The sequence below is a fragment of the Corvus moneduloides genome, chromosome 10 (genome assembly GCF_009650955.1).
Source record: "Corvus moneduloides isolate bCorMon1 chromosome 10, bCorMon1.pri, whole genome shotgun sequence".
NCBI lineage: Eukaryota > Metazoa > Chordata > Aves > Passeriformes > Corvidae > Corvus > Corvus moneduloides.
In genome coordinates this window covers 21,142,215-21,156,964 of record NC_045485.1, presented here as the reverse complement: position 1 = coordinate 21,156,964, position 14,750 = coordinate 21,142,215, and the positions used below count along the sequence as shown (strand labels likewise).

The following is a 14,750-nucleotide window of genomic DNA, read 5'->3' as shown; positions in this document are numbered from 1 at the left end:
AAAGCAGATGCTGTAAGGAAAGGGTTAATAACATTTGCAGCATCTGGCTTAAACACTTGCTCAGTGGTGTAGCTTTTTGCAGAAACACCAGAGCTGCCCTGCAGAAGCCACAAAAAGGAACATTTTCAGTTCTGACCAAGCGTGATGCTTTTCACAGCAACGCTCCATTGTGGTGTGTTACAGAACAAGTGTGTAATTGCACAAGCCAAGGAGGGGGGTCACAAAGAGGACACTTGGTTTTGGGGGGATGTGTGCCTTGTACGACCCCCAGAGCAGACCCTTAGTGACCACCACAATGAGACCTGACCATGTGTGATGGTGAGGCCACGCCCACTCTGACATCTCATGCTAATGAGGGACCAAAAACCACTCCCACTCTGCCTTATGCTAATGAGGATCTGGAAAACCACTCCCACTTTCACATCCCATGCTAATGAGGAACCAAAAACCCATCCTACTCACGATTCTCATGCTAATGAGGGATGGTATAAAAGTGACTCGGAGTGAATCAAGCGGGATTCTACCACCACTGCAAGGAAGCCCAGGGCACTGAAGGACCACCAGGACACCACAGGATCCATGGTGGTGACTATCTCCTGCTTGCACTCTCTTCTCTTTCCCTTATATGCTTAATGTGGCAGAATAATGTTGGTACTGTTGAACAGGCATTTGATCTCATTTGCAGCCTAATTTGTGCAGAGGACTTTAACATCAAATCATAGCTGCTTCTAACAGTCATGTACTGGAATGATGAACATTTGATTAAAGACTGAAGAACCATGTCCCAGTTTACCAGAGCTGGTTTTGTGCTTCAGGCTGGAGCATGCAGGGCCTACTGACACACAGAGTCACAGTGAATCATGTTTGTTTCCACTTGTTGAACACAAATGCAAATGTATTGACGTCTTGAGCATCATGATTGTGATATGCAACCTGTAAGGGCAGAGAAAAGTGCTGTTCAACCAGGGCCACCAGCTAGAACAAGAATAAACACTTCTTAAAGTTTCAGAGAATCTTTGTTTTCTTTGTAACGTACATGAAGCAGTCAGATAAGTGTACAAAATCGGGATTTTAGTCTTGCAGTGTTGTTTCAAATAGAAGGCCCAGTTTTCCTATATGCTTAGGTGCAATACGTCCAGTGTGATCTGTGACCTTTAGGGAGATGAAGCCTGATGGGAGCAATTAGTGGTGCCAAATTCTTTGCAGATGGGTATTATCCCCACTTGGTGGGGGGGGGTTGGCAGGACAGTCTTGGTCTCTAGAAAATATTTTATGGAAAACTGTTGCTGTTTACCTCTCAGCAGGGTTATCATCTACTGCTAAATAAATATTTCGTTAATCACCATTGACGGTATCACAAACAAGTGATAGAGTAGGGCTTCCTTTCTGACTGACCCTTTCCTGTTGTGATTGTAGCTGGTGTGGAAGTAGACAACAGCTTCCACGGGGCAGGGAACTGGCTTTGTTTGCTGCTGTCTTACTCCATGTGTCTTTGTATAGGATAACCTGCTAGGAACTGTGTGAGTTTCAGCTGTTTATAGGACAAGTGGACTTAGCTGCAGAATTGAATTTTTTCATTACAGTGGCTGTGCCTTTGTGTTAACTCTGCCACAAACTTCCTTCTCTCAACAAATGGTTTTGGAAAGGGAGTTGAGGAGTAGCTCAGTGGAGAAAGCATTGTTTAAGTTTTTCAGTTTAGGACTTTAAACAAAGAGAAAAATAAAATAACCTACTTCCATGGCTTTTGCTGAGGCATGTGGTTCCTTACTAATCCTCTAACAAAAATGAAGTTGAATGCTATCCTCTGTTTGCCAGTAAATACAAGATAATGATTCCTGCTAACTGAATTCAGTAAGTCCATGCAGACTAAACCCATACTCCTGTTAAGTACTATTTGGCTACAGAAGTCAGTTAAGATAGAATAAATGGAAAGCTAATTTATATTTGGATTACAGAACTGAAACTTCAGTTTCCAGTTCACTGTTCTAGGCTTGCTATTAAAAATCTGTGGAGATTGGTGCTATCCACTGCCACTCCAAAAGCTTTTTCTGGTTTTATGCATTAGTTGCTTTCAGGGTCTGGAGTAACTTCGTACAGCAGAAACATTTGATCTCAATTTAAAGTTGCTTCCAGACTGCATCCTAAGAAATGTTACATGGGAAGTAAACAAGATACTATAAGTCAGAGTCTGATGTCTTTTTCAGCTGCTTCTTAGTAAAGAACGGGCTCACAGGGTGACTATTTGTGTAAAGATGAATGTAAATTAATAATTGAACCCTCTTGATACTGCTGCTTGTGGCAGAGAGGCAAGTGTAGCTGTGTGAGGTCTGCTGGACCTCCGGAGTTTTATTGCAGTTCTTTCCCTGCCTTTCTGAGTAGGGACAGTAGGAGAGGAAATCTTTGTTCTTCCTCAACACAACTGGAGGTTCATCGTGCTGCAGCAGTTGCTTCTAAAAGCCAAGGTGACAAATCTGGGGAGATCAGCACTGGGAAAGGCCCTGGATCTGAGTTACAGGTCTGCTACACAGCTGCTCCTGTTGGGTGGGGATTCAGACTAGAAGGGAGCTCAGAACACCTGGATTAACTCTGCTCTGGTTCCTTGTCTGTGTGCCAGCACTTCCTGTTTTTAAAGATCCTGTTTACTGTCTGCATTCCAAATATCCCAGGAAGGTGGGAGGATGGGAAGAAACATGGAAAGAAAAATAAACAGCATTATTTAAGGTGGAATTTTTATATATTTTTAATTATATAACCAGCATTTGTTACTTTTCAAACCTGGGTTCATTAGCTACATTCTAGTGCAAGCTTTTGTTTACATCGTCTTGCACTAATTTCCAAAAGCAGAACTGCATGGGAAAGCTGACATTGAAACCATTAATATTTGCAGCAAGGAGCAGAGTAAGATTTTGTGGTGTGCTTTGGCTTTGTGCTCTTCCTGATGTTCACATAAATCAGTATTTGTCAGCCATATGAAACGGAGTATTAAACAAAAGTATGTAATCAGAGGAACACCTTATTTCTATGGGTACAAAATGGCATGTTGCTCTGATTTTGTTGCCAAACTTTAAAGCTCTGGATTTAAACAGCTTGAAAGAATTTGGGTGCTGCTCACTGTCCTCCAGAGCTCACAGCCTACTGTGTAGGAACAGCTCTGACCAGCACAGAGCCAGGTGGGAAGGTAGTTCTCATTCTGCTGCACTACAAGCCAAGCTAATTGCTGAAATAATGAGTAAGCAGATATGTGAAGTGTAAATAGGTGATATGTTGCTTTTCTAATTCTTTGTTGTGCTTTATGACTACTAGTCCTGTATAAACAACAAAATCCTGTCCTTTGAGATGGAGCTAGAGATGGAATTACTGAATGATTTTGGACTAAAAAGGAAAATTTAATTCCAGGCTTTCCTTTGTTTAAAAAAGAGACAAAATTCTGCCTTTAGCTGGAAGAAAATGTACTAGGACAGATATTCTGCCTTCGCTATGTCATGGGATCCCTAGGGAAAAGGCACAGTCGTAGTGGGAGTTCTGGAGGTCACCAGCAACTTGAAAATGCTTCTTTCTCGTGATCCTGTTTTCATGGCTCCCAGACAGTGAGGGAAGCTGTAAACACTATGCCTGCATGGATGGGGGAGGGCGAGCAAGGGGATTTGAAAATAAGTATTCACAAAGGTCTTTTGGGTTCACTTGGAGAGGAAAAAATACTCCAGCAATAGTAAATCTTTTTAAACTGATCATCTTGGGTTTGTTTCAGCTGTTTGATCCTGTGGTTTTTTCAGCAACATAACACAGTTCTTCTTGGGCAATACTTTGTAGTGAGTTCTTCTTTTTTTCGGGATGACCTCACCATTAATTTTATTCATAGTATCTGAAAGTCACTAGGAGAGTATTGTATTCTGGAAAAAAAATCTGGATGTAAGATAACTTTAAAGAGAACAGCTCTGAAATGTAGCTGCCCCATATTCTCATATCTAACTAAAGTGAAACTGCTTTTCACTAATTTCTAGTGAGGTTTTGCATTCACAGGAAATAATGATCTTGTATTTCTGCTGTGCTATTATTCTACAGATGTTGCCAATAATTTTAGGGGGCTTTAGCTCTGTCTAGAACAAGGCGAATATACTCAGTGCTGTTTTTGAAGGGTGGGAGAAGTAGGTAACTACAAATAAAATTGGTAGTGTTTGGAAATACTTGCGTGTTTCAGAGGGAAGCTAAATGCCAAGATGATTTTGACAGTGTTAAATCCTCCTGTTTGTTTCCCTTGGGCTGCTGTTTGTGATCAGATAAGGCGTTCCGGGTATCTGCACATTTTCTGGGAAATAAGAACGAAAGCAATACATATGAAATAAGACACAACTGCAGTGCAACAGTCTGCTGTTTTCTATTCTGAACAAAGCAATATTTTTACCAATTAAATCTGTGTATAATAATTTTTTCATGGAGGACAGTTTCAGACATCTTTGTACTTGTCTTCCTGGATTCTGGAAGAGTGCCAGCTTGGCAAACAGGAAGAACAAAAGGACAGTACTGAACATATCTAGTCTGGAGCAGTCTTACTGTCACCACACAGCAGGTTTGGACAGCAGCAAAATTAGACAGACTACTCTGCCCAGTTCTCTTCATGTTTTAGAGTGCCTGATTTGTCTGATGGTGAGAGTAAAACATTTTGGTATTTAGAAAGGTTGAAATGTCTCTTCCATTTTGAAAAGTGTTGTTCTTGTTCCAGGAACTCGTTTATTTGTAGAAATTCACAGCTTCTGTTTTGGGGATTCCACAGTACTTTATAAAAGGGGTCATACCTGTAATGGATACTTCTGCCAGTGTGATAGAGAATCAGGAGAATCATTTAACCTACATGTGAGTGCACAGTAAATCAAAATCATAAACAGTTGGATTATTTAATGAGTAGAAGGCAGTGCTAGTAGTCTAGAGGAAACTTGTACCTGGAAAAGAAATCAATCCAGTCACAAATCTTAATGAGCAGCTCTCTGATACCAAAGATGCCACAAATTATTATAAAACATTGCTACATCCTGTCTATAAAAACGGTGTAATGGAGTTTGTCTTGTGACTGGAAAAACTAATGGACTTCAATTAAAGTGTAGCAGTTTACTGAATGACTCATTCAATTTCAAATGTGGGCTGATAAAATTGTATCAAGTGTTTAGTCTGTCCTTTTGAATGGGTTTTGAAATGCTGGCTGATGTGTATAGCGGTGCAGATTATTCAGTTCTCAGTCACTGGGGTGTGTGTACCTCTTTGTATAAGCATCCCATACTTTATACTTCAATGCAGTATTCCAGCACAGTGCACTTCTTGCTTCCTTGTATGCTGCTCCGTTTCTTGCTAGTTGGTACTTTAGTGATGGAAGAACTTCCTTGCAGAGGCTGAAGAGTAACTGTAGGTGCTCGTGCTGATGACAGACAGGCTTAACTATAAGTCTGCTAAAGTGAACAATAATATTTTTTTTCCCTTAGATTGCCCCCCTGGCATGCAGAGTGTGTCTTCATCTGTGAGGCGATAAAACTGTCATAGTTTACTGAAACCGAATTTTCTAAACTTGGAATCTCATATTCTTAATAAGGGACTATATCAGCTATGTCAGATGATAGCTAATTTCTATCCTACAAGAAAATAGGTTATATAAATTAGAATTCATATGGTATCTGGGAGCAAGTAGAAATCTGTATTATGGAAAGTATGTTGTTTATCTTCCTGCTGTCTTCCCTCATGTATGTTTATTCTTTTGGAATGGAGTCTCAAAACCAGAGATTGTTTTGCACTAGTCCAGGTGTCCCAAAGCTTTTGGCAGGGAAAAATGTTTAAGGTGCTTTAGAAAGGTCAGGGATTGCAGGTGTGTCCATTTGAAGTGTTTGCATATCCCCTTAGTTTCATTTAAATAACATGTCTCTAGAATTCCCTTAAAATTACAGTCCTTTTACTGTCGAAGAACATAATTGATTCTATTTATTCCAGGCAACCTTCCAGATTTGAAAGTGTACACAGAAACACAAGCTGCCAGCTATACTTCAAAACTGTTTCTGTTTACATTCTTGCTTTCCAAATCCAAACCCTGGAGGCGTGCTTACATGTGCAAGTGAAATGAATGTGCACACAGAGAGACTGCATGCACCGTTCCAGCACATGCCTGTATCCCAGTTTAAAACAAAACCTGCTGTCTTGGTGCAGTTGCTCTAAAAATTGTAGATTTTGGGATGTCACATTGGACTGTTTGCAAGATTTTAAAGGAGAGATTGAGTCGTCATTTAATGTTTGAATTCTTTAAGAAAGCCAAGGTTGATGTTTATTTTGAAGAGATGCTTGGCTAAAAAGATTTACATTTTTGATGTATGTGTGTCCCCCACTCCTGCCTCTGTTTCTGTGTTGGCAGTTGCTGGTGGGGAGGGAGGAAAGCTTGCAGTGGAACGAGGCACCGTCCTTGCAGCTGCTCTTGCCCGGCACTGCTGCAGTCAGGCAGCCCCCAGGGCTGACTCCATGGGGATCTCAGGAAGGAGCTAAAGCAACAGAAGGCAGCACAAGAAAGGGAAAGTGAGTTGTTCTCTGCCTCTTTCATCCATCTGACCCGTAACCAGCTGGCTCAGGGAGCCCCAGTGCCAGCAGGGTGAGGAGTGAGAACACATGCCTTGGGCAGGGCAAAAATGGGCTCTCACAGTTCAGAGGAGCCTCAGCAGGATGGTGGAACTGAAATTAAAACGCTGCTGGTATAAACTCAGTCTGTGTTGTGAATATTTAATTTGGTTGTGGTCCATCTATACTATCATTGTGTGTGTGTGGACAGGAAGCTGATATAACTGCATATTCTTGTTTGTTTGGGGGCTTTGTGCTGGTTTGTGCTGTAACAGTGATGTGCTTCTGCCTGTGTTTGCAGTTAAGAAATGTAAATAGGCATGTGATTCAGTGATATGGAGAGAGCCTCGTTCATGCTTTGCCTGATCAAAAAGATGCCGTATAATTAGTGTATTTCTTTTTATCTGTGAGCTGAGGACAGTTAACGGTGGTTTGGAACCCTTCAAGTTATTCTAAATGGTGTTATTTGGGTTCACTGGTAATGTTTTGTAATTGGTAAGCTTCCCAAGTTTGTCTCTGTAAATACACTGTGTGTGCTGAGAACTTTCCATTTCAGCATCCGCTTGCTGAGGCTATTACAATGATGAGGGAAATGAAACAGCTTCTTTAAGCTCTTTCTTAAAAAGAAGTCAGTTGCAGAGCGTTTCTAAATATGCATGAGGTGTTAGTGGAAAAGCATTTTTCTAAATCTGCAGTGGCACTTCAGTACTTTCGTGGATATTTTTAAAAACCCAAACTACAACTACAAAGGAGGGATTAAAAAAGACAACCCTATTGCTACTCAGAGTTGCTTAGGAAGCAGTGGATTTGGGAAAACATCATTTTCATTCTAATGTTTCTTTGTAAGAACTGAAGTGTGGCAAAAGCAGGTACTGGATGTACTTGGAAGAAAACCTTTCAGAAAAGAAACGCTAGTGCATAAGGGAGGATCACTTTATTTTTTTACTTATATATAAAATGTTGTATATTAATTTTATATATACATAATTTAGTTAATATATACAGAAATGTATTTTTATATAAATACATATTTTTAAAATTTGCTGAGCAAAGGGCAAGCATAGCATCCATTGCTTTTCCACAGTGAGAGCTTTCAGAAAGTTGATCCAACGGAAGAGATGTGAAGCTGTTGGTTTGTGGGTTTCCCTTCCTTTCTGTTGTCAGGAAAACTGAGATACAGGGGCAGTCCTAAGAGGGTTTGTGACTGTAGTGATAGGACAAGGAGTAATGGGTACAAAACAGAATGAGGGTAAGTTTAGGGTAGGCAGATATGAGGAAGAAATTCTTGACTGTGAGGAAGGTGAGGCCCTGGCACAAGCTGCCCAGAGCAGCTGTGGCTGCCCCTTCCTTGAAGTGTCCAAGGCCAGGCTGGACAGGGCTTGGAACAACCTGGGATAGTGGAGGGTGTCCCTGCCTGTGGCAGGGGAGTTGGAATGAGATGGTCTTTAAGGTCCCTTCCAGCCCTTAACGTTCTGTGGTTCTGTGATGGATCTCTCCAAAATTAAGAGCAATGAATGCACAGATGAACAACTTTGTTTCATTACAAAAAGAATCCAGGATACTGGGTGAAAGTATCAGACTTCCAGTAAAATGATGCCATGCACCATAAGGATCCTTATTAAACACCGTGGTAAAAACCCCTTTTTCCATTAACCATGTCTGGCTCTTAATTTTAAGACCAGGAAAAGGCATCATAAGAAGACCAAATATTTTCTGACTTGAAGTGTTCTTCAGTCTTGTCACAGGATGCCAACAGTTTGTATGTGAAAACATTCTGAACAAACCGGATTTCTTTTGCAAATACACAAATATTGCCTCTGGTTAAGGAAATTAAAAATAGGTAGGGATTAGGAGTGTTTATTGGTGAAGTATCACTGTGTGCCTGCTATGTAGTTCTGCTCTCTTTTGTGGCGTCTCCCCTCTCCCACTGGGCTAAAAAACATCTCTGCTCTGTCCAGATTCTGGTTTTCTCATACTCTGTCTCATTCTCATTTTCTCTCTTTGTCATACTCATTTCCTCTGCTCTAAGATGGCATGAGCAGCACAGATAGGAGGTCACACGTGTTCCCCTCCTTTCCTTTGGCTTGGCAGAGACATTCATGCAGCTGCCAAAGGGAACTGGAACAGGGCATTGGCACTAAATAAAACGAGCCCAACTGCAAAGTGTTAGTGGGGCTCAATTCTTCTGTCCCATTCGTGGAAAAAAGGGTTTGTTTTTGATGTAAATAGCTTACACTGATCTGAAACAGCTACGGCCAAGTCTTGTGTGTAAATGGATTCTTAAAATCAAGTTTAGAGGTTTTAGTAAACATTTATAACTATTATGTAAGTGTTGTTTGAATATTTTAGAGGTTTGAGATGAGAAAAAACAAATACATTTTGGAAGCATTGGTTTAGCTAAACATAAAAGAGCTGATGGTTTGTATCATCATTAAAACTGTGGAGAACTTGGCTTGAGATTTGGTTAAAAATTTCTGTAATAATTTGAGTATTAGATATTTTCATACCCCTGCTATTGAAGGGTTCTACTCATGAGTTATAAAGTTCAGATAAAAAAACCCCTCTGCTTTTAGACTATATGTATACTGGCATTTTTTCCAAATTAGTGTGATTCTATTAACTGTTTTGAGTAGATATTTAGATTCAAATACAAGTTCTCAGGCTTAGTTTTATCAAGTCTTTTTTATGAATGTAAAATATAGCTATGAATATTCATCTACAATTATAAGTGGCATTTGAACCATTTTATCTGGAATTCCTGGTGATGTTTGTATTTTAAATTTTGACATTTAAATTTCTGATTTTTACTCAGGTTCACACGCACGAATCACTGCTCGAAAAGCTTGAAGTACAAAGTTATCCCAAGACTTAAAAATGCCTCCGCGGCCGTCATCTGGTGAACTATGGGGCATCCACTTGATGCCCCCCAGGATCCTGGTGGAGTGTCTTCTCCCAAATGGAATGATAGTGACTCTAGAATGCCTCCGTGAGGCCACCTTACTGACTATTAAACATGAACTCTTTAAAGAAGCAAGGAAGTACCCTCTCTATCAGCTCCTTCAAGATGAATCTTCTTACATTTTTGTAAGTGTCACACAAGAAGCAGAAAGAGAAGAGTTTTTTGATGAAACACGGAGACTTTGTGACCTGCGACTGTTTCAGCCTTTCCTAAAAGTTATTGAACCAGTAGGTAACAGAGAAGAAAAGATTCTTAATAGAGAAATAGGTGAGATTATATATTTTTTTTAAAACTGATTATCCTCCTCAAATACAAAGAATTGAAATGGGTCGTGTTTGTCACCTGTATCTGCCATGTTTCATAGCTGCCAGTTGTTGCATCAAATGTCCAAAGGTGCTGATCATAGTAAAGCCAATATTTATAAACAGTGAGTTAAACTTCTTTTTTCTGGTCTGTTTCATTCACCTTGCCTTTGTGAAATGTATTTGTAGTTGCCTGTGGGTTAGAGGGTATCTTTTTGCTCATCTCTTATTAGCAGGATTTCATATTAGTACAGAGCAACACCTGTTCTATTGTTTGGGAAGTCAGTTTTAATTTATTTTGAAGTTTATAGAATTGTAAATTCTATATTTAACTACAAATTTTAAATTATATTTGTGGACACACATTTTAATACTGCTCTAACTTGCTTAGAAAGTCAAATTTCAGAATTGAGGTTTTTTTCAGCTGTCCCCTTCCCCCTTCTGACAAAAGAGCATAGGGAGAGGAGGCAAAAAAACACCTGAGGTTGGAGATGTGGAGGGGAGACAAATTGTGATGTTTTGAATTATCTCTGGAGTAGCTTATCATTTTCCATGATCCATTGAGGAAGCACAGGGAATCTGGCATTTTTTCCAACATCTTGGTGAAGTATTAAATTGAGGCAGTACAAACATACCACTCCTGTTTCATTGCTAACAAATGTGAACTGCAGTGGCAGGGACTTGTCAACTGGAAATACTTGTTCTGATGTACTACTAATTGTTAAATGATTTAATTGTGACGAATGCATCATAAGTAAATTACTTCTGTTTTGTAAAGCTCAACGTGTTCAGGACTAGGAGAGAGCAGTGGTTAGGTAACCATGCAACACGACAATTGAAAGTTTCCATTTGAACACTCATGCATAAATGATGATTTATCCAAGTAATCTCATTAAAGGGAATTACATCTGAGACTGAGGACCTGAAAGAAATGCACTGTTATATGAATCTGTGTCAAAGAGCTTAAGTTCAGTGTCTCTTGGAGTGCTTGCTGCAGTTCTTAAATAATGCAGGTCATTAAAAAAAAATTAATAGCTGTCATTCAGTTGTAAGCAAAGCTGATTATGGTCCTAATAGCTACCAATAATTCTGGCAGGGTTTGAGAAAAAAATCAGATTTCACAGCTTCTCTGGTCCCCTTAGGAAACTCTGTGCTGACTTCAAAGGAAGTTTAGTCCTGGTCCCTTTCCTCCAGGAGGAATGTTGACTGTGAGAGTGGTGATTTAAGGCTTCCAGGATCTTCAGAGAATGTACACCTGTTTTCTAACCTTTCCTGTGTCTGCTTGGTGCACTTAACTTCAGAACTGTGTAGTTCTTGAATGATATAAAACAATTATGTGTACGAGTATGTCGGGGTTTGACGCGGTTTGCTAAACCACCACAAAGTAGAAGCCAGCAAATATTTTAGGCTGTGTTTTGCTTAAAGTCGGCTTTTTATGTGACTGATTGAAGAAATCTTTAGCTCTACTTGTTAGTTATGATTATTTCCTCATCTGCTCCAATGCTGTAGGTTTTGCTATTGGCATGCCTGTCTGTGAGTTTGACATGGTCAAGGATCCAGAAGTACAAGACTTCAGAAGAAACATTCTTAATGTCTGTAAAGAAGCCGTGGATCTGCGAGATGCCAATGCACCGCACAGCAGAGCACTATATGTCTATCCTCCAAATGTAGAGTCCTCAGCTGAACTCCCCAAACACATATACAACAAACTAGACAAAGGTAAGGGCAATATTTACAGCAGAAACGTATTTTCAGTGTTTGAAATCAAGGAGTACAGCTGTTGACTTAGGCAAATCACTATCTTACACCTTAAATTATTCAGAATAATTTTCTCGATGGACTGTACATTCAAAAGGATATTTAAAATTGTGCTATTCTAACTGAATCTTGAAATATAACTTGGTAAATAGAGGTGACTTTTTTAGTGGGTGGGAACAGCTTGTTGGCTTTGCAGTTTTCTATGGCATTCAGATATCTGGAATTAAATGATGCTGAATCACTGAGTTACCTTGCAGCCCTCAAGTATGAAAGAGTTACTGCTGTTTCCTTGAAGGCCAAATCGTCAGTAGTCTTCAGTTACTGAAAATATTCTTAACCTCAGGGCTAAAAGTTTGAGTTTACACTAGAGTCAAAAATAAACTTAATGCATCTAGTTCCGTGCAGAAGTTATAAACCCTCTCTCAGTTTGGGCTATGAATCTTGTTTGCATCTTCCTTTAATACTAAAAATGAATCTTTGTGTTGGGGAGGCATGGGAGTTGTTTGGTTTGGGGGTTATTTTGGGTTTGTGCTTTTTGTTTGGAAACTGTATTGGAAAGGATAAGCCTAACATTATTTTACATGTATTCCAGGGCAAATTATAGTGGTGATCTGGGTAATAGTCTCACCAAACAATGATAAGCAGAAATACACCCTAAAAATCAATCATGACTGTGTGCCTGAGCAAGTTATTGCTGAAGCAATCAGGAAGAAAACTCGAAGTATGTTGCTATCTTCTGAACAACTGAAACTTTGTGTCTTGGAGTACCAGGGCAAATATATTTTAAAAGTCTGTGGCTGTGATGAATACTTGCTAGAAAAATGTCCACTGAGCCAGTATAAGGTGAGTAACATAAAGGATTTCTTTTGAACTACACTAAAATAATCTAAATCTGTGGGGGAGAAAAATGATCAGTATTAAGTCTGGCTTTTTCATTGAATTAATCCAAAACACTGGAAGTGACAGTGTCTGCACCTTTAAACAAATTGGCTAATCCATGTGCTTCAAAAGGGAGAGGGGGGAGAAAAGGTGGTTTGAACTGGAATTTGTATCATTAGTGTCATTTTTCTTCTTTGAATGTTTCCCTCTAACGTTAGTGCTAAATCAGAGGTAGGTACTTTCAGAAATCTCTTAGATTTTGATGGCAAGAGATGAACTACATTTGCATGGTGCTGATGTAATAAAACAGGAAATTTGATTAGATTGTAAATTATGAAACAACCATTGCTACTGTAAATCCTGTCCTAAAGGTGTGGTAAAAGAGAAGACTGTTTTCCTGTTACACCTTTGTCATTACTTTAATAAGATAAAAAATGTAGACTTCCAGCACTGCAGAAATCATTGCTGAGCCTTCCTTGTGTCTGTCTGTCCTTCACTGCCTGGGTTTGGTAGTGCTGGGAGTGTGAGGCAGAACATGATGGGACAGAAGACCATCTGAGCAGCTCTCTCTGGAGCAGACAATGTTACCCAGTCGACTTCCTGACAGGCTGCTGCTGCTTCCTCTTGGAGGAATGTATTGTTGTAATAAACTGCTCCCATCCCTTTGGCTAAAATGGTTGACAATCTGATCTTCAGAGCAGTGGAGGAGAGAAGGAGGGGTGGGGGATCCTGAATAATGGGAAAAGTAACTCTATACTCTGGGAGCTGGGGAACAAGTGCAGGCATACATGAATAATTTTGCAGAGTCATCTGAAGATCAAACAGCAGATGTATTTGATCTAGCGTGGTTTCTTCAGAAGCATCTGGTCTGCCTTTGCTGTGCCCCAGCAGAGCTTACTCATTAACTCCAGGGCTGGACCTGTCCTAACACACTGTATTTTGCGGTAGTGTTGCCAGGCTAAATGCTCTCAGCACTCAGACCTGAATGGACAGGTGAAGTGTGTCAGGATCAGTGCTGGGTGTAAGGTGGTGAGCACAACTGAACCGAAAATGAGCATGAGTGCTGCTTACCTTGTGCTCCCTGCCTGGGACTGGCAGTGTCAGTCACCTGTGCTGCACTGCAGGCTGGTACAGCCCTTGCTGTTCCAAAACAGCTCAATTGCTTCCAGGAACAGTTCAGATCTATCTGCCCTGTGCTGCGCTGTGCCGGGGCTAAGGAGCTCTACAAGAAACCTGGCTGGTGTTTTTGTCAGCTCCCTTGTCTCTCTCCAGTTCAGCCTTCCTCAAAATCTGCATGAGTGCGGCTGTGTGACCCTACCCAGCAATGTGTGCTGGATGCTGTACCTGTTCTCAGTGTACAGGGTGTGCATGCATAATAAACTCTCTCAGTATGCTTTCACTTTTGTATCTTCCTGAGTATCTCTAGGTTTACATTCCCAAGAGTGTAGGCTTTGAAAAGACACAGCATCTTGGTTGTCTTTCCCTGCAGTACATAAGGAGCTGTATCATGCTTGGCCGCATGCCCAACCTGATGCTGATGGCAAAGGAGAGCCTGTACACCCAGCTGCCCCTGGACACCTTCACCATGCCATCCTACTCCAGGCGCATCTCCACAGCCACGCCCTACATGAATGGAGAAGCTACAACCAAATCCCTCTGGACAATAAACAGTGCTCTCAGAATAAGGATCCTCTGTGCCACCTATGTAAATGTGAACATTCGAGACATAGACAAGGTATGGCATCACACATGGCTTTTCAGCAACTCGTGGTTTCCCTCCTGAGTGTTCTGTTCTGTGTTGACATTGGAAAAGAATTGTTATTTAACACGTTAGAAAATGATACCACTCTTTACTTAAATTGGAGTGTTTATTTCTAAAGAACATACCCACGTTTTAGCATCTGGAAACTTTTGTATACTGCTTAAAAAGTGTGAATTGTGGTAATTAGCTAAATACTCTGCCTGGTAGGAGCAGGACTCAGTTTGCATTGTACTTCAGCAGAGTATGTAATGGATAGAAAAAGAAAACCCATGTTGTTATCTGTCTTCTAAGTGGTTATGTTTAAGAATGTATTACAGTAATTGAGAGTGCTTTTGATGAGGGGGTGCTGTCTTTGTTTATTAAAATAAAGGTGGTGGGGTGATAGGGGACAAGAGGCAGGTGTAGGGTTCAATCCCATTGAAGAGACCTACAACCCTGGCTCTCTTTCCTCAGAAATTCTTTCACAATACCTTGGCACGGGAAGAATTGAGACTAAATTACAGGGGGT

At 40.4% G+C, this 14,750-nt stretch overlaps 1 protein-coding gene across 3 annotated transcripts in view; it reads left to right on the top strand.

Annotated features, from left to right (window-relative positions):
• The window catches only part of PIK3CA (phosphatidylinositol-4,5-bisphosphate 3-kinase catalytic subunit alpha), a 36,892-nt gene that overhangs the window by 7,221 nt on the left and 14,921 nt on the right, over positions 1–14,750 (top strand). The window contains exons 1-5 of one of the 3 annotated variants that reach the window (XM_032119203.1): positions 502–582; positions 9,395–9,808; positions 11,353–11,562; positions 12,194–12,444; positions 13,970–14,215. In XM_032119203.1, the coding sequence (XP_031975094.1) occupies positions 9,457–9,808; positions 11,353–11,562; positions 12,194–12,444; positions 13,970–14,215 (1,059 nt within the window). In that variant the 5' untranslated portion in view covers positions 502–582; positions 9,395–9,456. Of the gene's footprint in view, positions 1–501; positions 583–6,429; positions 6,544–9,394; positions 9,809–11,352; positions 11,563–12,193; positions 12,445–13,969; positions 14,216–14,750 lie in introns of those variants that run through there. The other 2 variants (XM_032119204.1, XM_032119202.1) reach the window with 2 other exon arrangements.